Below are 26,111 nucleotides of genomic sequence, written 5' to 3'. Positions count from 1 at the left end.
AAAGTAGGTGGATCAAATGAACTTTTCTGATCCGTTATGAGAAAGGCAATTCAACCCCCAATTTGCAGACTACCTAACACAAAAAATTGCCTGAAAGAATTCTTTTTTTAAACTTTGTTTAATATAGAACTTCCACTCAATCCAAAGTTGCAAAATTATCCTTGGAAAAATTAATGAATGCCTCAGAACATTGCTGTGAGAAAGGTAAGTATTATCTTAATTTCAGATGTGGGAAAGGTGTGTCAGAGAGAGATGAAGTCATTCAGCAAGCCTGTTGCAGAGTCAGGAACAGAACAGAGGGTGGGATCTATGAAAGGACTTAGATCTTGCAAAGCTGAGCATCACACTGTGTAAGTTTTAGGCACCTAGAAAATCACAGGAAGAACACTGTGATCCACAAAGCCAAGTTAGGCACTCAGGCTCCCTATACAATGAATGGGGAGAGATAGGCACCTAAAAATGAGACCCACAAAAGCCAGCAAACTAGGAGCAAAGCCACCTAAGCTAGTCAATGGTGACAACAAAGATGTGTGCTAAATCCCACCCCTCTCTTGGAGTTAGGCACTACATCTAGACTGTAGTGAGGTGCTTATCTCTGCTTAGCAATCCATGATTGGGAGCCAGCCACCCAGAGTCCGGAGGTTTAGGCACCCAAGTTGTTTCTTGTAGGAATAAGTTAGGCACCTGCCTCACTCCACACAGAATGGTGAAGGAAGAGGTGTCCAATTTTAGTCTAGTGGTTAGAGAACTCACCTGGGGTGTGGGGCTCCCTCCAGCTCTCCTGTTGAAGCTGTACTGCTGTGAACAAATAACAAAAGAGTGATTGGAGCATGGGACTGGACCCTGTGTTCCCACTGAATGACAGTCGTTCTCTCTCTGGCTTGATGACTGTTCCACCGTGGATAAATACGAGAGTGAGCGAGTGAGAGAGAGACTATAGACCAGTGGTTAGGGCACCCAGATAGGAGGTGGGAGCCCCAAGATCCAGTCCACCTGCTCCACTCTTGCATTATTTATCCACAGTGGAACAGAGGGGAAAAGAAGGAGCTGCCCTTTGCTGAGAGTAGATAATTAACTCATGATCTAGCCCTTAATAATCTGACATTCATACATATTTCCAAACCCATGATTCATAAACAAGATTATGATGATCAAAAAATCAGTGGTGTTGTTCCCAATAGTTCCATATACTGTTGTGATTTCTTACTTGTCAAAACGTGCTCTTATTCCAATTATTTGTATTATTAGAAGATTATACCTTGCAAATCTGGTACAAAGTGGTGACACAGGAAAAGTCAAAACAAGGGCAACAGGGAGAAGTATGTAATTCTGGAAAATGTAAACAGAGCCCTTGTTTATAGTATTATTCATATGACTCAGTATAATTGTTATTATCTTGTAAACATAACTCACTGCTGTTCAGAACTGTGTAATCCACATAGTAATTTGTCAAATTTAAAAATATTTTAGACTGTCATTTCATGTCTCTTTCAGTTTTTATTCACTGCATCTATATGAAATAGGCGCTTTGGGCTTTTATTTTGTATACATATATATTAATTCAAAGGTACTTTCTTTAATTTTATTCTCTGGTGGTTATTTTGTAATTGTTAGGTAGTTAGCTATTAAGAATCTTTTTTATTTATTTTGTTGTTTGTACTACAGATTAGTGTTAAGTACTTGGTAAAAATAGGATGGTGAGGAAGTGACTGCACATGCCTGGGAAATTTGCTCTAGAAATTTGGCTTTTATTCCTGGCTTTTCCACAGACTTCCATGGGAATCTAGGAAGTCATTTAACCCTTGCCTCAGCTTTCCTTCTATAAAATGTGGATAATATTTACATCCCTCACAGAAGTTCATTAATGGTATAAATCACCCTCAGATCCTCGGAAGGAAGGCATTATAGTAGTGAAAAATATTATAAGCCAACAATGAAATATTACACATATCATCAGACTGTACCAGTGATAAGGTAAGAGAATAGTGGTGATTTACCTGTTCTTGCGGAAGGTACTCTTACTATTTCTAATGAACAAGGTTTCTTCGTAACTGCTATGTCCATGAAATCACAAAGGTTGTTTTCATTTTCTGAAGGATGAGCATCAAGAGAACCCGAAGGTACTACTTCCAGTGTATAGCTCCTTTTCTTTCGGTAAGACTCCTGAAAAGTAGAAATGCAACTACATGATAAAAATAGCCTTGGTGGATGCAGTAAAACTGTAAAAAAGAAAATGGTCCAATAACTCTGTCAAAAATAGAACTTAAAATTCAACAGTTTAAATAGATCACTTCCTATTGAAACCCTAAATTTAGTGACTAGAAGGGGTTACCTATAGTCTATCATAAATAAATTTCACTGTTGAATATTACATTTTAAAAATTATTTGTGAAGATTGTGTATGGATTTCTTTAACTCTTCATTTGACATATGGCAAGCACTCTAATGCAGTTGCTTTTACTGTACCATTTTTGTTAAGTTCTGATTCAGGTATATATCTTGATCAGGTTTTAAAAGTGTATTTTGTGAAAGAAACAGAATTATATAGAGTTAATAAATGGAATTTCTTTGTTTTCACGGATTTTGTGAGTCCGTTCATACTATACATATAACACATGGATAACCTAATCTATTGTTTGATGGCAGAACCCAGAAGAGGTTAGTTTCCTTTGAATATCCTGAATGACTAGTGTTATGGGCACTAGGGCTCTCTTTGGATATTCTTTTACGTGTGTTTTTTTTTGTGAATAGAAACAATTACAAGTGGATACTTACTAGTTGTGATTTCCTGAGAAATAGGAGGCATCCCTTGATATCTACAGGCTCAATTCAAATCCCCCTGAAGTCAATAAAAAGACTCCTATTGGACTTCAAGTGGAGTTAAACTGTGCCTTAAATAAATATTTAAATATTAGTGGTGTATTCTAGGAGTATGAGCTCCCTACATTTACTAATGCTGGAAAGAAGCAAACAGATAGAAGATATGACATGTTCACTCTGCCAAATCATGAGATTGGTTTCAGTATTCAAAACCACTAAATTAAGTAGGGCTTGGCTGGTTCAGAACATGAGTGAAAATAGTCTGGTACAGGAATTTCTCTAATTTCGTGGTTGCAATCCAGCAAAATACGATAAAGCATTTAAGGACAATCTCTCACAGGAACACAGTGTTTGGCTATTCTGTGTCACCAATATGGATGCATGTAGAAATCAGACACCATGTAAATCTGATAGGACAAGAAACTATGCAACGGGCCAGAAAACACTAGTGTTCATAAGAGTCACACATAAGTAAAGTACTTCCCAGCAAACAATGTAAGAATGTGCCACCCAGAGGAGTTTATGGCATATCAATTTCCCCATAGACTAAAAAATATTTCATCCAGCCCAAGGCAAACAGATGGCTGTAGATAACCAGACCATTTCTGCTGTGGAAGATTTGTGCATTCATTGGCCCTTTAAACTACTAGAACCTTCTGCAGTTTTTTCCTCTATTCAGTTATGCCTGATACATATGGAAGTTCAAAAGCAGATAATTCTGAACCTACTGGGAGGCAGAGACTCTGGCAGCAGCGTCATGGCAAGAGCAGCATGAGTACCCTCATAGCCGCTTCATGATTCCACATACTAACATTAGCAGAACCAAATTTCAGTGAACTGTTTGTTGAAACAGGAGAAGGGGGGTGTGGATTCAGAAAGAGGAGATGACTATTGAAAGACATGTATAAAGAAGAAGCTGGAAGAAAAGCAACATCATGGAAAATGGTGGATTAAACAACTGAATATAGGAAATGGTTTTCAGAGAAAATAAAAATATAAATTTGTAATAAATAGAATATATGCAAAAGAATAAACAGGCTAGCATAAATAATTAAAGATTAACAATTTCCATTGAGAAACAAAAGCAAATAGGGTTCTAAATAAAATTTAGAAAAGGAAACAATGAATGGGGAGGGAAAAAAAAAACTGTTACATCTTTTACCTTTCCATCCTTTGTCTGTATGTTTGTCTATTCAGAATGTAGGCTCTGTGGGACAGCATCCTTGTTTATATTTCTGTATAGTGCCTAATGCACTTTAGGGCACTGTATAAATAAAGAGTTGGGCAAGTTTTGCATTTGGGCCTCCTGCATTGTTAAGTATGATTTTTTTTAACTCAAAATGGTCTCATTCCCCAGATGAAGAATGTACAAAATGGTGCATTTGATACAAATCCTGCAAAGATTTACACATGGGCTTAGCTTTAAACATGGTAAAATGTCCATTTGAGGACAATGGGATTATTCACAGTGAGAAAAATATAGCACATAGACAAGTCTTTGCAGGATTGGTGCCTTCGAGTTGGCTCACACAGAACCCTGTATTTTGCACAAGGGTCTGAGAAGAGTTACAAAGGAATCTTAGAAAACTGCATGACTGGGCAACAAAATGGCAGATGAAATTCAATGTTGATAAATGCAAAGTAATGCACATTGGAAAACATAATCCCAACATTACATATAAAATGAGTTGGCCAAATTAGCTGTTACCACTCATGAAAGAGACCTTGGAGTCACTGTGGATAGTTCTCTGAAAACATCCACTCAAAGTGCAGTGGCAGTCAAAAAAGCGAACAGAATCTTGGGAATCATTAGGAAAGGGATAGATAAGACGACAGAAAATATCACATTGCCTCTATATAAATCCATGGTATACTCACATCTTGAATATTGTGTGTAGATATGGTTGCCCCATCTCAAAAAAAGGTATATTGGAATTGGAAAAGGTACAGAAAAAGGAAACAAAAATGATTAGGGGTAGGGAACAGCTTCTGTTTGAGGAGAGATAATAAGACTGGAACTTTTCAGCTTGGGGAAAAGACGACTAAGGGGGGATATGATTGAGGTCTATAAAATCATGACTGGTGTGAAGAAAGTAAATAAGGAAGTGTTATTTATTCCTGCTCATAACACAAGAACTAGGGGTCACCAAATGAAAATAAGCAGCAGGTTTCAAACAAACAAAAGGAAGTATTTATTCACACAATGCACAGTCACCCTGTGGAACTCTTTGTCAGAGGATGTTGTGAAGGTCAGGACTATAACAGGGTTAAAAAAAGAACTAGATATATTTATGGAGGATAGGTCCATTAATGGCTATTAGCCAAGATAGGCAAGGATGGTGTCCCTAGCCTCTGTTTGCCATAGACTGAGAGTGGGCGTCAGGGGGTGGATCACTTGGTAACTGCCTGTTCTGTTCATTCCTTCTGGGACACCTGGCATTGGCTGCTGTCGGAAGACAGGATACTGGTCTACATGGATCTTTGGTCTGACCCAGTATGGCCGTTCTTATAGAAATGATAGCACTGTACTAGTAAAGTGTTTGCTTTCTTTCATTCAGAATAAAAGCAGAATACCTCTTCTATCTATGCTAACTCCCATCCTAATAGATTATTCTTGTTTGTTTTGTGTAGATGAAATTAATGAATGGACAGAAGAGAAGAAATCTTTCAAATTAGTGTAGGGATGCAAACAACATGGTTTCTTCTGAATTTAGAAATAACAGTTGTCCTGACTTTCAGATAAAGCTTGTACTCTATCTCCCCTCCCACACAGGGATGTACAATCCTCAGACACAACCAAGCCCATGTGGTTCCACTTTATTTGAAGGGTGGAGATTTTGAGAGCCCATTCCAAGGGTGCGCATCCCCTGGCACTCTGTTCCACAGAGGTTCCCTACAAGTAATCTCACAAGGGAACTTGAAGGAGGAGGAGGAGGAGGTTAGTGTGAATGGTTCTGACGCATTGCAAATCCAGTGGCTACAGCTCCTTCACAGAGGGTTTTTAGATGCTGCAACTCCATAGCAAAGGAAAGGATTTCTTCCCATGACCTCTGGGGAAGGATTTGCCCCTTTGTGCTTATGACTGTATTTTACAATGACAGATAGCACAAATTTATTTTCCATGGCAACCAAATACAATAGCAGAGCTCAATTTAGCCCTTGTACATGACATCTTCTGCTGGCATAATACAGGGTGCAGGGCTCATGGTGATGGCAAATCTGCCTAGACTGGATTACAACTCAAGCTACCTGGGGGCCCACAGACAACACTGTTTGTCTGGAGAGTGGCCATGCCTAAGGTGCCCAGGGATGCCCAAGATGTACATTTCCAGTTTGCAAATTCTGCTTTCAGGACAAATGTGCGCAACTCATGTTGCAAGATTGCTATAAAGTGCCAGGCAAAAATTGTTAAAGGTAATAGGGTTACTAGTGAAGTTGGTGGAAGCTGAGTTACAAACAAGCAAACTCCCCCTAATATTCTAATAGTTCAAATAATGCCAATAAAATGGCCAGTGTAAGTTACATATGCCAAAGGCAAAAATTCATCTTTAACCAATATCCAAAGACATCTGAAACAGTATCAGATAAGCAATTTACTCAAAAAATTAAGCCTCAACTCAATAAAGAATATGTAGATAAAAAGGCAAATATAAAATTGACCTCTTGTTTCAGCAGAAAGTAATGGGAAGACTTCCTGGTTGGTGTAATATGTTCCTTTCTGTATGTGCCAAAGTCCATTCTTGAATTGCATAGTTACGTACAATTTAAATAGCTAGATGTTAGCAAATCACATAAAATTGTTTTCAAGTCTCAGGCACCAAGCAATTTAATCCTCGCTTATTTCTAAAATGGAAAGCTGTGTGTAGTAATCTTAAGTATTGGGAGCTTTTGTTTCCCTTTTCCCCACCCCAATCCCCCATGCAATTTTAGTGTGTGGTAATTCCACACTGGACTCACATGCCTCCTAAATGTACAAATGCACATAATAAATCCCATTAAAATTATAGTTGCATTACTATTGAGTAATCTTTAATACACAGAATCAAAATCTCACTTGTATTTGGATTTAATTTTAACCAGTTAGAGATGATTCAATCCTGAATGTCTATAAACTAATCCGAAATGTCAGAGCTGTCTAGGATTTGATAGAAAAGCTATATACATAACTGCATATCAGCTATTTAGTAGCTAACTGTTGTCAGAATTAGTTCTAATTTGGAATAAGAACTTCATAAAGTTTTAAAGTAAGCTATGTGAGCTGGCAATATATTGTAGTTAGTAGTGTAGTAGAGAGGATGAACATTATAAACAACATAATTGGAAAAATATTGCAACCAGTGGGAAAAGCATTAGCAACAGTGCAGTGCAGCAGGTGAAGCAAACATATTTGGCCTTTGCTGCTCCTAATCATGACAGTAGTGTGCTGAGTTGCATTTGCTGTAAGATTGCCAGGGGCACACCAGTCCCCCTGATTGGAAGACCTCCAGACAATTTGCACGGTTCTGAGCATCAACTGATTAGCTGTTTCATTTTTTTCAACTACACGATTTAAGTGTCATATCTAGGCCAAGAGCGCAAGATGGGTGGAGAGCAGAAACAGGAAAAAAAGATTGAGATATGTGGGAAAAGATTCCTAGACAGAAATAAAAAACAAATGCTAGGAAGCCATGAAGAAGGCAAAAGTCTATCTAATTTACATCACTATAGGCTATTGAAAAAAATAACAGAACAATGAAATATTACATTAAGGGAATCTCTCAACTGGAAAATTATGGCCCAAATTCTGGTCTTGTGAATAACAATGCTCAATAAGATCATATCAACATACAAACCAAACCTCTGTTGCTCTTGACACTGTAGGGCACAAATCTGGTGTTCTGTTGCGTTCCAAGGCTCCATCTTCTCCTGATTCTCCTGCCTCAACTAGGGATTAAAGATATTGTGGCTTAGATGCAGACACATTTTAAAGGCTGACTATAAAGAAGGCACACATGTAAGCTGGTTGAGTTAAAGGCTAGGCTGCCTGCTATACTTTATCTTGATTAGGTTAGCATGTGCTAAAGCACAACTTTCCTGATCTGGACTAGACATTTAAAAGATGCTTATGGCAGGGTGGACTAGGTCTGGAGGCTGCTGGCGTGACCAATAAGGGGCCAGAAGGGCCAGATAAAAGGCAAGCAGCAGAACAAAACCTTCAGTTGCTGTGTGGAGCTCGATGAGGGAGGAACAAGTGCCTGGCTGGCTAGATGAGTAGTAGGACTGCAGATAGCTCACTTCAGAGAGCTCACCAGACAGAACTGAGCCCAGCAAAGGCTACCAAAGACTAGATGCCTGGTTGGCTGGATAGAATAGCAGCAGAGCCATCAAAAGGTCAGTGCAGGCAGGCTGAGCCTGGGGGTTGAGCACAAAACCTGGCCAGATCAGAGGAGGGTACCAAGATGGGCCTGGCTGGGTGTCTGAAGAAGGCAGTGCCTCTAGGAAGAAGCCCAAGAGCTACAGCCCCATAACAGGGCCATGATAAGAACTCAGTACTGTATATTCTAAAAGGGGAGAGAGCGTGTGTGGCTCAGCTGGATGGCTGAGCTGCCGAAGATCAGCCAAGAGAACTGGTGGCCGGGGGCGGTCCTTGCAAGAGGCAGGTGCCAACCTGATGTAAAACCAAAAGCAGGCTCACACCTAACTGAAAGAAAGGGAGCCATCCACGAGAGGTGGGTGCCCCCCCCCCAGTGAAAAGAACTGTGTTTGCAGGCACTATCTCCCAGAGAAAAGGGGGCATGCACACGAGATGGGTGCTGACCCCATTATAGTGGTAGAGAGAGCTAGATAACACTGCACCTTTAAATCCTAGACAAAAAAAGGTGTTAGTGTGTCCTTTGGTGGATCCACCTCACCGCTCCATCCTCTTGGTGTCTCCAAGGGACTCAATCCTTGGCTCCTCCTTCCCCTTTTATACCTTCTGTCTTGGTGATCTCATCCATTCACGTAATTTCAGCTATCATCTTGATCATGATTCACAAATCTACCATTTTACTTTTGACCTGTCTACCATCCAAACATGCATTTCATCCAATCTCTTCAGCATCTCTTCTTAAAATTAACATGGTCAAAACCCTACTCACTCCATTCTCTGTCACTATTGACATCTTCCTTATCATTCAGGATAATAACCTAGAGTCATCTTTCTTTCCTCCCAATTCCTGTACATCTAAATCTTGCCACTTCATCCTCCATACAATCTTCTGAAATCCAACCTTTTCTGTCCACACTTCAAAAACCACTTCAGGACACTATTTCCAAGCCTTATTATGGCATCCTTTCTGGCCTCTTTCATACCCACATAACTTCCTATAATCTATACAAAAGTACACCTGCCAAGAAAACCTTTCATAACTATAGATATAAACACAGCACCTCTTCTCTTTGAATGCCTTCCCTTTGAATACCTTTGAATGCCTTTTCGTTACTGTTTCCAGTTCATGCTTCTTGTTCCACTTTCCAGACCCTCTACAACTATACCCCTCACAGTTAGAATATACTCAAATAATATACTTATCCACTTATCTCTTATCATGTTGGCCCTATGCTCGTACACTCTGGCAATTGAGTCTGGCATCATTGATAGTTTCTCCACATATACCACCGACACTTTTGTGCTTTCTTGCATACTGCCCTTATGGAAGGAACTACCTCCCTGTACTGATCTATAAAGCTAGTACCCTACCACCTCTATACAAGTTACTGCATGCCAGTCACTTTATTTGACTAGACCTGAGAATGGAAATCCACTAGAGTAAATTCAAAGCATGGTACACAAAATTTTTATCTCTAACTGCCCTTATTTTCCTCCCTCCCCCATTTTGCTTCTTTAAGGCTCAATTGTCTGTATTCACTCTAATGTCAATTTATCATATTATGATGCCATTTTCAGGAGTACTACCTCAAAGTATATGCACTATATTTAGGTGTGTGATGTTACAGATCTTCAACACAATCATTGCGAGTGGTAACATCTTCCAGATGTTCTTGGACATGTGTGAAAATTATCTCATCTTTCTGGTTCACCTGTTGATTCTATTTGTGTGAGCCGGGGGGCTCAAAACTTAAAATTACACCAATGGGAAGGCTGACTGTATGACCTTCTGCTTAGCGTTAAAGAGACAAATCACTGCTGCAGTTGTACTCACTTATATAAATTTGGCTCAAGAACTGAAAGTCAGAAGCAACTATGGTTCAAATCCAGCCTGAGCTACAGTCTCAGTTTGAACTTATACACTGCACTTAATACTGCTTTTACGAATACTGTTGACAAACTGGAGAAAAGGGAAGCTCATTGAAAGTCTATTCTCTTGTCACATGAGATGAGTAGACCTTGCTGAAATCAACTGGAGTTACTTACACCTGTGAGGGAAGAATAGGACTGCAGATGTCTGATCTTGACATTACTGTGTAAGTAAATTATCTTCAGTGCTCTAGGGAAAAAACCCTAAAGACAGTGATGTCCTAATAGGCTTAATTTCAATTTTATTGGGAACTGCTGAGGTGTCAGGAGACCAGAATCACAGTCTTTGGTTCACATGGATTAACAAAAGGTTAGTGGTCAATTAGTGGTTAAATCCATCATTTTGATTTAACTAAGGGGCCCTCAACTTTACATGCATCACTGAAAGCTGCTTAAACAGTATTGCAGGACCTGATGTGCAGCAACTTGCTGCACATCTGGACAGTCAGTTCAATATAAACAAAACACAATAATTATGGAGGTAGTATTGCCAGGCAATTTTCAGCTAAGTGAGAGGCTTCCCACTGGATATAGTGGGCCTTAGGCATCTTCTTGGATCTGTGTGTGATAACTGTTGACCAGTGAAAAGTGAGTTTTTGCCATGTCTGTTTATAGTGCTTTCAGGGCTTCAAAGCATTTTACAAATATTTACTAATTCACACCTCTCCAGCTATTTCTTACTTAACCACATTATTTCCTATTCTGAATATAGGAAAAATTAAAAATACTGCATCCGTAGTAAATGTTTTTAAAGTGGAAACCACTGTGGAGAAGAACATGTCATTACCCCTATTTTACACAAATGGAATTTCAAACGCAGAAATTAAGGCACATATCTCCAGACATGGCCACAATTACTGAGATTCCCAATGAAGGATGAGTGCACTCAGGACTTCTGAAAATCAGGCTCTAGCTGTTTAAAAATGGGCACCCAAAAACTGAGGTATCCAGGATTAAACACCACCTTTGAGTCACATCGAGGCTCAATTTTTCAATCATCAGTCAGTGGTTGGAGAAGGGAATTAGAACTCAGGAGTTCCTGTTTGTTCCATGAAGCTGAATCCATAATATCACAAAAATATTATTTCCCACTTGCATGTTGACAAAAATCTCATTGTCAGATATGAGATAATATAACATAACAACAGATGTTTATATTATCAATCTACTTCATTTATGGAAAAAAGCAATCCAATTTTATTTTTCTCTGCTACTAGTGCAGACAGTTTTGTACACCAATACGGATTCAGAAATATGTTTGGTTTTCACCTAGCACATCAAATGCATAACACTATTTAAAAATTCACTAGCTATTTCTTGGAGTGCCAATAGAACTCATTTTAAATAGACTGAATAACCTGCCTTTAGTGAAATGACACTAGAAAGCATATATAGTCTAAATATCCTGTCATAGAAACAAAAATCTATGTTTATAGTAAAGAGATATTGTCAAGATTGGTCCTTAAAAGTGGTCTAAAATCATACATACCATGTCAGCTTTGTTTTAGTTCTTGGACATGTGTGAAAATTATCTTATCTTTCTGGTTCACCTGTTGCTTTTTTGACAGTACAAAATGGTGTAGAAAGACAAAATTGTTAATAAATCCATTAAAAACATTATTTTTAATAGTATATTCCAGGAGTGAATTTTTTTCACTTAACTCTATGGTAACAGATTAGCCACTGCGAAGATGAGACATTAAACATGGCAGCTCTTGTTTTGGAGGGATGATACTATAAATATTATCAGGAGGTAAAATATTTTAAAATGTCATTTTAGGACAGCTTCACTTGACAATAGTCTGTAGAAAACACTTCCAGGGCAAATTAAACACATAAAAATGCAAATAGCAATGTTATACAACTCAGGTAATATCCTCAAAGTAGGAAATTTGGAGTTAAGACTTCATTATTCCATATGTGTCATGCCTTTGTGCTTAGTTGTTCAGTGCACACTGTATTCTCTTGCATTCTTTTTGGGCACATAATTCCCATTTTAATAATACGAATTTTACATGCTTCTGGGCTGCAGAATTAGGATCATGGGCAAGGTCAAGTGCTCTCAAAAAGTGACCTTAAAAACAAAAACCACCACCAACTGTGGAGAGTTAAGGAGTCTCTAGTCTGAACTGACATTAAGAAAGACTTTTGAGGGCAAGATTAAGATTAAGATTTGCGGGCAAGCTTTTTATACTTTCTGTCTCCTATCCTATAGAAGTCAAGCCAGTTGAAGCCTCTTTAGTCTCTTATGGAACATGGGAAATAGTAAAATCAGGAATCACTGCCAGGAAAGTAATAGCAGACATACTGCCTTTCTAAAAATGTGGTGTTAAAACTCATTCACAATTTCTACATAATGTTAATTCACATAAGTATGTCATGAGTCACCATATAATATCTTATTTATAATTTATGGACTCTAAATTTATGAACACTTACTTTCAACTCCTTCTAGATTAGGCATTGAAGGCCATAGCATACTCTGTCATCTGAAAACTAACTAGTCAAACATGTGCATAAGTCTCTATTTTGATATATGACTTTAATGTAATTAAATGTTGCCTCCATATTTTACATATGGTGGCTCAGGACACCAGAGATGATATGCCTTGAACAGGTTCTGTTCAGGCATGGGGTAGTAGACGCTTCTCTCTGTCTGGTTAGTGTCTACTGTGTCTCTCACAATGTAAGTCTATACACATCCTGAGCCCACCAGCTAACCAAAACTGCAAAATCTACAGAAAGGAACACACACAACAGGAGCATGTCTGTTTGTAAGGATCCTGGGTCTGTGGAGCTTGGGACAGCTGACATCCCCCTATTGCCTCTGGGAGGCCATGCAGAACTACTCCCAAGGAGCACTCTGGAGATTAGGTGCTGCAGAAAGTACCACCCAAAAGGTGCCAGAGCAACAGCCCCCTCTGGCTCTCTGATTGGCCATGTTTACTATTTAACACTGGCAAGGCAACCATGCAGATGTCTAGCCTGCTGATGCTCCAGGACTTGCCTCACTCTCTCATCTTTGATCTCTAACTTGAGCCTAACTTTGATCCTGACTCTTATCTCCTGACTCCAGCCTAGTAGCTATTTCTGATCTTTGGTTTCCAACCTCAGCCTGACTGATCCTGACTTTTCCCTACTGATTTCAGCTATCACAACTCCTCTGACCCCTGCTAACCGAACACTGCCTCATGGTTACCCCTTGACTCCATGGCACCAGCCCAGCAGTAACCACTTGGCCTGACTGCCTATGACTCGGTCCCTTACAGCAGTTTATGAATAAAGATCATGGCACTGTTTTGATATAACTGGGGTTACAAAGAAACATACAATATCCTTTACCTAGGGCAGAAGCTGGCAGAGCATTTTGTCCCATGACAAATGGATCATAGACAGACATCGCTGAAAAATGCTGGAAGGACTTTGGGGTGAGCTTTGCATGACATGACAGTATCTAGTTAAATAAGAAAATGGTTACCTACCTTTCCATAACTGTTTTTAATTAAAGATATGTTGCACATGTCAAAATAAATGCCAGCTGCACGCTTATAAAGCTAATAGCCAAATTCTGTTTTAGATCTAGAAGATAGTTCAGCACAAGATCCTGGGGTGCCCACTCTGGAGATACACCTTTCCTATGAGACTAAATGGAGAAGTAATTCCACTTAGCTAGTTAATTGTTTCTAGATTAGGGTTATCTGCTTATCAGAAGCATATTTTGGACATCCTTAAAGCAGGACTTCTCAAAGGGTGTCAGCCATGAACCTTACCCACTATGAGATGGACAACTCAGAGGCTATGATGAAGCAGGCGCCCATGGTCCTGGGAGATAATGTCTGTATCCAACAGAAGGGGCAGAGGAGGCTCAATCAACAAATCTAGTGGGGTCTATAAGGATGAGGAGTGCATGGTCTTGTTTTATTTTGAATATGACTCTGGGAAGTAAAAGAATTGGAGGGAAGATATACAGGATGGAATTCTTCTAGGATAGGAGAAAAGCGTCTGTCAAGTGATCCTGGGCCGAACCCTCCCCAGGAACAGAACTGATGGTCCTTTCTGTTGGTTCTTGTTGCAAAAAGATCCACTTCGGAAGTCCCCCATAATTGGAAGATGAACCTGGCCACGTCTGGACATAATGACCAATCGTGTTGATTGAAGAAGGATCTGCTAACCTGATCCATTAACATGTTCTGTTTCCTCAGAAAGTAAGCAGCTTTGTGATGAATTGAGTGGGTGATACGGAAATCACAGAGGCAGACTGCCTCCTGGCAGAGTTGGTCTGACTGTTATCCTCCTTGTCTGTTTATGTAAAACATGGTCACTGAATTATTTGTCAGAATCAACAGATTTTTTTCACCACTATGTGCGGGAGGAAGGCCAAGCAGGCTATCTGTACCACTGTTAACTCCTTCATACTTGTGAGATTCTAGATCTTGAGTTGACCAAAGGAGTCTCAAGAGTGAGACTCCTGAGCCTGGAATAACCCCATATGAGCTCTCTAACACAGAGAAGATGTGTCCGTGACTAGCATTAAGGTTGGTAGCACGGGGAGAAAGGGAGCCCCAACAGAAACTTTCAAAGGGTCCATCCACCAATCTAGGGATGACAAGACTAGCGAGAGTGGTCCCTGAAGAGGGATAGGGAAGGGAGTAGAAATGAACTGGGTGCCATACGCCTGTTCCACCATGCTTAAGACCCACTAGTCTGACGTTATGTGGGCCCAAGCACTTATCCCACTTCATAAGTGATTGGTACATAAAAGATGGGGAACAGATGGAATTTAGATAAGCTGGTATGCTGTCCTCAACTGTCCCGTAAAAATGATTGTTTGGAACAGGCAGCTGGATGGGATTAGTCTACAGATGCTGAAGAGGAGGGCTGTAGATATCGCCTCCTGTAGGCCCTTCCTTTTTTTCTTGTTGGAACTTGGGCTCAGGGAATAAAACTCTGGTGTCTGTATGGCTGTTGTGAATGAAACTGATTTATTTTAATCTCTGGGGGATTCAAAAGGATTTGAGTGTCACCCTGGAATCTTTGAGGCTATGAATCTTGTCATCAGTTTTCTCTGAATACAGAGAGATAATTTTTAAATGGAAGTTTTAGATAGTCTGTTGGACCTCTTGAGGTAGCTCAAATGACTGCAACCATGAATACCTTCTCATAGTAATGGCTGATGCCATTGTTTGAGCAGCCAAATCTGCACTATCCAAACTATCTAGAAGGTCAGTCCTGGTGACCAGCTTGCCCTCCTCAGCCATTACTGAAAAATTGTGTCTACAGTCATCTGATAATTGGTCTATGAATATTTTTAAATGTTCTGACATTCCAGGGTGCAATCCAGACCAGTGAGGGGTTGCATCACCACCTGCCCTGCAACCTGGAGTACCTCACAATGCTTTGCTGCTGTAGCTCCCAACCTGGGCCCCCTCACAAACAGCCAGACAGCATGTAGGTCACACCCGGAGTGTCTGTGTATAGCTGCAGCCTGCCAGCAGCACTCCAGTCACACTTTGGCTTCCACAGCCTTAGTTAACACTTGCAGGGTGACTCCAACACACTCCCAGTCCTGAATTTCCCCCCAAAATGTGTGTTCTTCACTATCCAGCCCTTTCCTGGAGAATTCAATATTTTAGATCTGTTGCCCCTGTAAGGGAACAATATCTAACAATTTGCTATTTTAAATGGAGTTACCCAAACAATTCAGTTTGAAGGCAGCAGTGGATTAATTTGATTAAAGAATTAAACAAGTTTATTTAACAACATAGAGACATTTTAAGTGAGTACAAGTAAAAGGCAGAAATGGTTACAAGATAAAAAGATAAAAGTGCTTTCTAGTGGTAAAACTTAAACTAGACTTGGTTCAAGACAAAATTCTTACCACATGCTCTCAGCAACAGGGCTGTCAAATTTCAGGTCAGGATCTCTCCCAAAGTCAGATGTCTGCCTCCTTTGTCTTCTTAGGTGAGAGAGAGAGATGGCTTCCTGAAAAATAAAACTTGCAGCCAAACAGATCCAGCCTCTTCAAATCTTTGCTTTTTGGCGTGGAAACTTCTTGTCCCAATCTTTCCCGCTTATTGGTGGCTGCCACCACAAGAGAATCCAGGCAAGGGGGTTAGAATAAAAATGTTCATACCCCTTAGAGGGGACAAAGTACTACTTCTCAGCTTGTTTTGCTGTGGAGGCTGAGGCAGGGAGGTGGGTGTCTGCCAAAAAGCCTTGACCAGCTCCATGATAATTTCATTCATTAGCAGAGCCACCTTAGCTAGAGTTGCCAACACCAGGATGTCCACCAACCTGAAAGAGATTTTGTACACCACTTCTGCTTAAATGTCAAGTGCAGAGGTCATTCTTTTAAAAAGATCTTGAATGGCTCTGAAGTCCTCCAGTGGTGGTAAATGACTTGACGGCTCAATAACCTCATCTGGTGATGAGAACACAACAGGCATCTGAAGTGGTGTCTGGTCCATAACTTGCAGTGGAGAGGCTGTCTGAGTGAGTTCTGGATGCTCAGTACCAGTCTCAGTAGCGGGCACAAGAGAATGTTGCTCTCAGTGACCAGTACTGGTCTCCGCACTGGTTATTGGGGGATGGTGCTCTCGGTGCTGGTGTCTCCAGTGTGCCCGCCACAGCTGTGTCCAAGATGATTGAAGGGGAATCCCTACAGTGACCATAATGGCCACTGATATGGACTTAGGATTCATCCTCATCTGGGCCATTGATCTTTAGCAGGAGGCCAGTGTTGACATTGCTGCATGGCCCATGGGCCTTGACTTTGATTGTGGGTATGTGCCATGTCCTGGATTGGATACAGAGAATCTCATCTCTGTCTGAGGAGAACTCAGATGCTTCTGAGAGAGGAGGGCCCAATTCAGATGGGACTGGTGAATGGTTCATGTACCCTGGAAAGGCGGTACCAAAGAAATCATGGGAGGTTTTCCTTTCAACAAGACAGGCTTCAGCAGAGGTTTGGGAAGTAGTACCACAGGATCTTGGTGTGGGGAGGTATCTGCCACAGGCATCAGCATCAACACTGGTTGGAGGCCTTAAGTTGCTGGTGATAGCGGTACCGAGAGGGTAAGCAAGTCTATTGCAGCTGCATATGCCTCTGGAATGTTTGGGATCTGCACTGTCTGCTGGCTCCATAAATGTCTTTAAGGGATGAAATGGGTTTGGCACCTGCCTCTTGTGCGTGCCCTCCTTTTCTCTGGCCGATATACCTCCAATCACAGTTCTTTTCACGGGGGGAGGAGGCACCCACCTCTCATGGACGGCCCCCTTTCTCTCAGTTAGGTGTGAGTCTGATTTTCTTTTTTGGTCTTACATCAGGATGGCATCTGCTGCTTGTAACCACACACCACCACCTCCTGGCCGCTGGTTCTCTTGGCTGATCTTTGGCAGCTCAGCCGTCTAGCCAAGCCGCACATGTTGTCCTCCCTTCTGGGGTATGTAGTCCAAATTCTTTCTCAGGGGGCTGTAGCTCTAAGGCTTCTTCCCCGTGGCACTGCCTTCTTCAACCATTCAGCCGGGGCCCATCTCGGTAGCCTCAGCTGGTGTCCTTTTCAGCAGGCCTCCCTGGGCTTAGTCTGCAACCAGACCAGCAGAGCCCATCTTCGTATCCTAACCTGGTCTGTCCAAGTCCTGGGTTCAGTCCCCCTGGGCTTCAGCCTGCCTGCACTGACCTTCTGCGGGTCTTGCTGCTCTTCCAGCCAGCCAGGCACCTGGTCTTCAGCAGCCTTCCCTGGGCTTCAGTCCTGTCCACAGTGAGCTCTCCACAGTGAGCTGTCCACGGTACCGCTGCTCTTTCAGCCAGCCAGTTACCCAGTCTTCACTCCTCTAGCTCCATCAGCCCCTCTGATTGGCCACTCTTTTGCAGCCACTCTAGGCTTCCTGAAGGACTTCTCACTGCTCCATTTTGGGACAGTGTGGTGCAGGGCCATGAGGCTTCCAGCAGGGGGCCTCTGGACCTAGTCCACCCTGCCACAAGGGGACAGCTTTGACAGACCTGACACAGGCTCCAGAGGCAGCCATTCCCTCTTGGTAGGTGATAAGCATTCTAGGGATGGCCTCTCTCCAAACACTTCATGGAGTCCCTGCCTCTGGCTTGCTTTGCTATAGATACACAAGAGCAAGAAGTGGAACCCAAGGAAGGCCTGAGTCTTTTCTTTGGTAGCAGAGAACGAAATCAAGGAGAAGTAGACATCTCCAGTGGGGCGTTCCATACAATTGGGGCACTCTCCCCTTGTGACAACTTCAATGGGGGTCGAAGTGCTGCTTTCATAAGCAAGCACTTAATGCTTACTGCCCTATATGTTTTTGAGCTGGGCTTGAAACCTTTACAGATGGGACCTTTGTCACTGATGTGGGGTTCTCCTAAACATTTCAGGCAGGTTGGGTGTGGGGCACTGACCAGCACAGGTTTTGTGCAGGTCCAACCGCAATTAAATGCCAGCAAGAAAGTCATACTAGTACTAGTCCCAAAAGAGGAAAAAAATGGTCAAAAAGAGACCAACCCCCTCCACAGAAACATAGCTTTAATTTTAGTCAGTTTAGACTGTTTTAACTATAACTAACAAATTACTAATTTACAAACATATACAAAGAAGAGGAGAGGAAAGTACCTGAATTAATCAAATCTGGAATCGCTCCAACTGCCATCACTGGTGGTAAGAAGAAATGGAGGGGGATCAGGGGTGACTGCATTTTCTTACACCAGCATGCAGTGGCATGTGGCAACAGAGGGCACTCAAGCCACCACTGAGGGGCAAAATCTCCAGTGTCTGTGCACAGGGCACACACACACCTACAGTGGAACAGACATGTGCAATCACTCATAGTAGCAGCCTAGGTTCTAAAATACACGTTATGATTTTTATAGGTAGCCATTTGTTTCCAATATTTCTACTTTCTATCATTTGAATCTCTCCTCTTCGTTAAACAAACATTGGCTTATTGTCACTGCAACATATCCACATGCTGTGTGTTAAACAGAGCGGTGATCTGAGGTGAAACTGGTAAACTGAGGTGTACTGCTTCTTTGGGAGCAGCAAATCTGGGGTTATTGTGAATGTACCTCGGAACAGGGCATAGACACTCCAGGGCAGGGGTGCTGGAACAATTTGCATAGTGAGGGTGCTGAGAGCCATTGAACCAAACTGTAAACTCTGTATATAATGGAAACCACTTCAAGTCAGGGGATGCAGCAGCACCCCCTGCACTCCTAGTTCCAGCACCTATGCTCCAGGGAGATGCTTAGAGGTCTCAAGAGTTGGAAAGTGCCTATTGCTAACCTGTAGAGAGAGAAAGAGAGAGGGGACTGAGTAGGCCTAGAGGGGAGTGCTTGTGTTGCCCTTGGCCGGTGGAGTTGGGGAGCTGACACCCAGCAGGCACAGACAAAACTTCCTCACACTAAAGGCAGGTGATAGCAAGGTGCCCCAGCCCTGGGTACCCCTAGGAAGCATCACAAATAGGTGTGTGGATGTTCTTAACCATGTTTATTCTTGAAAACGTCACTGAGTTCAAAACAAATTTTTCTTCACTTGCTATCATCTACTGGCCAAAATTCTTACAGTGATTGATAGTGCCATTTCTAATATTTAACTTACATGCAGTTACAGTGGACGAGAAGCTGGATATGAGTAAACAGTGTGCCCTTGTTGCCAAGAAGGCCAAAGGCATTTTGGGATGTATAAGTAGGGGCATTGCCAGCAGATCGAGGGACATGATCGTTCCCCTCTATTCGACACTGGTGAGGCCTCATCTGGAGTACTGTGTCCAGTTTTGGGCCCCACACTACAAGAAGGATGTGAAAAAATTGGAAAAAGTCCAGCGGAGGGCAACCAAAATGATTAGGGGACTGGAACACAAGAGTTATGAGGAGAGGCTGAGGGAACTGGGGATGTTTAGTCTGTGGAAGAGAAGAATGAGGGTGGATTTGATAGCTGCTTTCAACTACCTGAAAGGCGGTTCCAAAGAGGATGGCTCTAGACTGTTCTCAGTGGTAGCAGATGACAGAACAAGGAGTAATGGTCTCAAGTTGCAGTGGGGGAGGTTTAGGTTGGATATTAGGAAAAACTTTGTCACTAGGAGGGTGGTGAAACACTGGAATGCGTTACCTAGGGAAGTGGTGGAATCTCCTTCCTTAGAAGTTTTTAAGGTCAGGCTTGATAAAGCCCTGGCTGGGATGATTTAATTGGGGATCGGTCCTGCTTTGAGCAGGGGGTTGGATTAGATGACCTCCTGAGGTCCCTTCCAACCCTGATATTCTATGATTCTATGATCTCAGGTGAGCCTCTTTGCTTTTGGAATCCACAAGCAGCACAGTTTGATGAGCATTATCAATCAATAGTCTACAATTTACCCAGACAACATATTTACGAAATAAAATTTACAAATAAAATTCTCTGTCAGGAGAAGTGACTCCAAAAGTGTCTAGGCATATCTCTCAGGGATTATCAGTGCAACAATATGCAGTTTCTGGTTACTGCAGAAATATGGGGAGAGATTTGCTTTTCTATAAGGAGTGGATAGAATCTTCCTCATTATGTTTTTAACTTGTAAATTAAAGAACTTATGGGGATAGAAGTAGTTGCAAACAATACTATTGCATGATGATACTCTAAGCTGGTGAGGGATGTCATTGGGCTAGAACGGGAAATCAGGTAAACATGAGGAATTTTACTAATTTTAGATTATATTGTCAGATAATTAAGACTGCATTAAAGTAGAGATACGATCGTAAATATTGATTAGTTCTAGACAATATAATTAGAAGTAGAGCAGAATTACTCATCTGAGAAAGGTTTCAGAGTAGCAGCCATGTTAGTCTGTATCCGCAAAAAGGAAAGGAGTACTTGTGGCACCTTAGAGACTAACTAAGTCTTTAAGGTGCCACAAGTACTCCTTTTCTTTTCATCTGAGAAAGGTTCCCTTTTTTCTGGGTGTTAAATGTTCCTGCGAACACATGCTAGCATAGCTTCTGCTAGGGAGCCAAGACCCAAGAGTAGGAATCCATTCTATGTGATATCTTTAGAAAATCTGTTTTCCAGTTACAATTATGTTCTAGGAGAATTTTTCTTAAACCTTTAAATGGTTATAAAGTAGAAGTAAAAATGATATAAAAATATTTCCAATTTCAAAATAACCCAAGCACATAATGAGATAGCAAATAATTCATTATGAGTGGCTTTCCATTCATCTGAAAGTAGTAGAGTTGCTGTAATTTTATGAACAGTAAAAACGAGATTTTTTTATCTACTGTTAGTAATTTAATGCAAGTAATTTTTGTAATGTCATAATTAGAACCATTTTATAACTGAGTCAAACTATGTTAGATGTACTTTGTTATGACAGCTAGCTACATGAATATGTAATTTATCACAGAATGGGTAATAAGGTTCATTTCCTGCTTATAACAGAATTTGAGGGAACCCCGGTGGTGATATGGCATCGGTTAGGGGCAATCACTTGGACTGTAGGATTTGCTTCTGGCTTGCGCCAAGAATTCATAGTACTCGTTTAAAAAGAGTTTGTCATACCCATTTCAGGAAGGGCATTAGAACTGAACCACTGGATTTGTTGTGGCAGTGTTTGTACTCCATGGTGGCCCAGCAATCAAAGGATTAATGCAGGTACCATTGACCAAGCTGACTGGGAACAGCTGGGAAGCAGAGGCGTGGGGTGGCTGCCAGAAGAGCAAGCAGGCTGAAGAAGGGAACTCCTGCCAGCAAACTGCTAAGAAACCATATAAAGACAGCACCCTAAGAAGGGGCAACCAACCAACATTGCCACTCCACAGGCAGCAATATGAATTAAATGCCCAAAGATTAGCTGAAATGAATTTTCTTCCTCTCCCACACTTGGAACAGGTTTTGTAAATATCCATTGTCATCTGAAGAGCGGAGAGAAATGTTCCCAACAAAACTCTGAACAAGACGACTCATCTTGCTACAGATTGTTATAAATTTGAAATTCAGATCATGTTCATAGAAGTGTTCATAAATTGTTCACACAAAGTTGGGTTAACGCGTGACTGCATTTTCGAAAATTGAAGATTATTTATATAGCACTCCAAAACATGCTTGCACTTGACTTCTATGCTACAACATGTAAGAAAACAAGTGAGTTTTCTTAGAGGTTAAGTTCATTCAAACCTAACATCTCAAAGCAAAACTACATGGAGATGAATCCCTGCAAATTGAAACCAAAGAATGTTTGCCAAAACCACTGCAAAACAAAATAAAAGTATAGCTCTAGTTATAAGTATCTGAGAAACAGGAGTGAGTTGTGAAAATGCTAGTACAATTTTAACTACAACAGAGGAGAAATCTCTATAGAATGGTCCCCATCATTTTGAGAGTAGAGATTTCATAATTCTAACTGATAAATGTTTGCAATTTAAAATTCAGTTAGATTGTTTGTAGACTCCTACATGCCACCTCATGCATACAAAGAGGAGGTAATGAAAAAGAGCTTTCTACAATAACTTACTCTTACAAATAATATATTGTTAAAACTCTAAATAATTTGTTTCATGCAAATGCTGATGATTATCAAACTATTGCAAAATATGGTAACTGGCTTCAAACAATAATTCTTAATTTAGGCTATCAAAAAGCAATAATAGCAGTTCCAAACTAGATATCTGAGCATTTTTGCATTTGTCTTCATTAGCTGACTTTAAACAAAAAGCAGATCACTCTGTAGAGAAGTGCATGAAAAGATTAAGTATGACCTTGAAAAGATAAAATTAGCTAAACTATTAGTTCCATGGAAATGGATAACAATATTTATTTCAGGTAATTGTTTATTTTTCTGTAATCTTTAAACGTGCAATATTTGCCCAACAGAAAATATAAATAAAATAAACTCATCAGTATACAGAGTACATATCAGCATGTTAAAGAAACTTTCAGGATGAAAAAGTTTTAGAATAAAATGATTAAATCCTACATATTACTGCTTATTTAGAATACTAGGAATACATACAGTAACTTAATCCCTGTCTATCTATACAATTACTTAGATGGCACTCTGACAAGTTGTACAGATCTTTTGGGACATCAACAAGGACCCCTGTAAACATGGTATTGGCATGAACCAATTTCTGTAGTGAACAGAAGTACATCTGTTTGGGCATTAGGAAGCTATGGTCCAGAGGACTCCCTCCCAAACCCACATGCGCACGTGTACACACACATACACACACACACACGAAGGGCAGCTGCACCTAACTTTCAAAAGCACATATAAAGAGGGCAGTTTCTTAGGAAAGCTGCTGCTGCCAGGAGAAAAACTACTCTTCATTTTCTGAGGGACTGCTACAAATAGGTATTTTTCTTCATATATTTTTGGGCTCTCAGCCCTGTTCGGATAAACAGTCCAGAAATGCTGGGAGACTTCTAGGAAGGGAAGATGACCTCAATAGTGAGGGATGATTGAAGCACTTCCCTCTTCCTTCCAGCATTCTGCAACACAGTTTGTTACTTCCTTGTTTGTTACTCTGTATAAATGTCTGCATTTCTAGAGACTCTCCAGCATCTTCTCTAGCATTATTAGAAATTTGTGTGGGGAAACAGTACAATTTGTTCTCAACTAACCATAGTATTTTATAAATTCTTTCACTCTCAGAAACCAACGAACTGATGATATGATCACTGGATTTAAAAGTTGCAAGTAAAAGCTATTATTTTCAGAAAGAGGGATTCCCCATCATTAATAACTTTTCCAGTTTTACTTGAGGAAATGCAAATCTAATTATATTCAGCTTAACAAATTAGTACTGCAAGCATAACAAGGTATTTCCTTTAAATTAACTACTCCTACACATGCTCCCACACTGAATCAACAGGAACAAGGAGATGCTCCAAAATATTTTTCTTTCAAGTACTAAAATTTTAATTCTTTGAAAGTCAAGTCAAACAAAAAGTAACATGAGAATAAACATATCTGTTATGAGTAATACCTTTAATTTATACTCAATTATTGCATAGACAATTAGATGCAAATTGGATGGAAACAGACTATCCTGAAGTTATCCTCTAAACATCCTACAGGGTATTTAAAATGTATACGAAATCCCTAAATTACAGCACAGATCTTTTTTTAAATGTCTGCCCTTAACACAATATTTTTTGGTGAATATTTATGAGAAATTTTTAAAATACAATACAGAGAGTGTAAAGATACATTATAAGGTAGAATCAATATTCCCAATTTGTTAAATAAGTAGGGGTGATGGCCTATTACAACAGTCAATGAGAAATGCACCATTAGAGCAGGCAGATCTTCATACAGCATTCTAACACATTTGCTCTTTGTTACAAGAAATCCATTTTATTTTCCCCACTATGTGTAAGTCTGATAATTTCTGTTCAGAATTATACCTTAGGCATTCTGCAATTTCTTGACCAAAGAATTTGCTACATCATTGATATTGCAACCAGAAAATTGTCAACCAACTCCTGTCAATTTTTGGACTTCTTGGGGATTTTATTCTTATTGCTGTTTGGAGCCAGGATCCCTCAACTCCTGATAATTCCTGAAAAAACAAACACAAACTACCCAACAGTTTTCAATATTTCCCCATCAACGGTTCTCAAATATATTTGCCCCACCAGCAAAAAAAGGAACATGTTGCCAAACCAAAAAAGACACCCAAAAGTGTTAAAATGTCCAAAAAATCCAATGCTGATTAACTGGGAGCTGCTCAGTATCTGCAACCATATCACTAGCATCTCCAATAGCCCAATAGGACCATATAGCGGGGCAGTCACCCCACTCTGGCCCTGAAAGGGTTAAAAGCCAGCCCTTGGAGAAGGCTGCGGCAATGCCAATAAGAAAAGGCTGGGAGGCAGCCTATCAGGGCCAGGCTGGGCCCTAAAAAAGAGCTGCCGGGCCAGAGAGCAAATAGTCTCTCTCTAGCTTTGGAGAGAGAAGGACCTAGCTGCCTGGGAGCACAAGGGTATCCGAAGCAGATCAGTGTTGGGGAAGGGTAAAAGATGCTGGGGAGATCCAGCCTGGCAACTCCCCAGGCTGAGGCCTTGTTAAAGGCTTAAGAAGGTACTGAGTCTGCAGAGACAGGCAGAGGCAGCAGGTCCAACCCCCTTGCCAGTGTTGAGTGGCCATTACAGACTGCAGTTTGCCCCTGAGAATGGGGGCTAGATGACAACTGGCAGTAGCCACTGAGGCAAGGTGGGCACAGGGGAGGGGGTTCCCCTGGGAAGGGAGACCCAGAGAATGTGGACAAAACCCCAAGGTAAAGGGCACCGGGGTCTGGGAGGGACATGGGCGCCTGAAGCAGGAGAGACACCGGCCAGCTGGGGGCTCTCCAAGGCTGGAAAGAGCTAATTCCCAGATGACCCGCAGGAGGTGCTGCAGTAGTGAGTGCTCGATCTGCTACAGACCAGAAACAAATTACCAATATCTTCTGGAACCTCAGTGCTACTCCTGCATGGGTACCAGCACCCCCAGCTATCTCGCAGTTCCAGCTAGCCAAATTGCTAGTCTCTTGGCAGTGGCTCTTCACTCCAGGTTATCTAGTCAGCAGCAATAGCTACAAGATACCTCTAACCTAAATCATAATTGTAAACTAATAATTAGCCAAAGTTGGGCAGCTGAACCAACAAACCTCTAAGGAAGTTTCAGCTCCAGTTGACCATTTTGATGGTTTAATAGCCCCAAATCTGAGCTACTGGGGTTCAAGCATAAGTGTTAAGTACAAAGTGGAAGTGGTATGCATACAAAACTATTTGCTATCCATGACTCTAATCTTCAATATTAAAATCTAATGTAGATTTCTTTTTTCCCCATTACTTGTCAGGCAAAAAACTGCACAGAAAGCAAAGACGATCTATGAAAACATTTAATTTTGTTTACCACAAAATTGCAAATTATACAGTACCATAATAAAACATTTATTACAATATTGAAAATCCTCATAGTTGAGTGCCTTACCATAGTTCAGTTACAGACATTACAATTTGTGATTCAGAATTGATGTGGAGATGAAATCTAG

At 40.9% G+C, this 26,111-nt stretch overlaps 1 protein-coding gene across 6 annotated transcripts in view; it reads right to left on the bottom strand.

Annotated features, from left to right (window-relative positions):
- ANKS1B (ankyrin repeat and sterile alpha motif domain containing 1B) overlaps positions 1-26,111 on the bottom strand; it is a 754,695-nt gene that overhangs the window by 500,692 nt on the left and 227,892 nt on the right. For all 6 annotated transcript variants that reach the window (XM_077807668.1, XM_077807665.1, XM_077807666.1 and 3 more), the window contains one exon: positions 1,998-2,163. In XM_077807668.1, the coding sequence (XP_077663794.1) occupies positions 1,998-2,163 (166 nt within the window). The remainder of the gene's footprint in view (positions 1-1,997; positions 2,164-26,111) is intronic.

Source organism: Eretmochelys imbricata, chromosome 1 (genome assembly GCF_965152235.1).
Source record: "Eretmochelys imbricata isolate rEreImb1 chromosome 1, rEreImb1.hap1, whole genome shotgun sequence".
NCBI classification, from domain to species: domain Eukaryota; kingdom Metazoa; phylum Chordata; order Testudines; family Cheloniidae; genus Eretmochelys; species Eretmochelys imbricata.
This window is presented reverse-complemented; position numbering and strand designations above follow the sequence as displayed.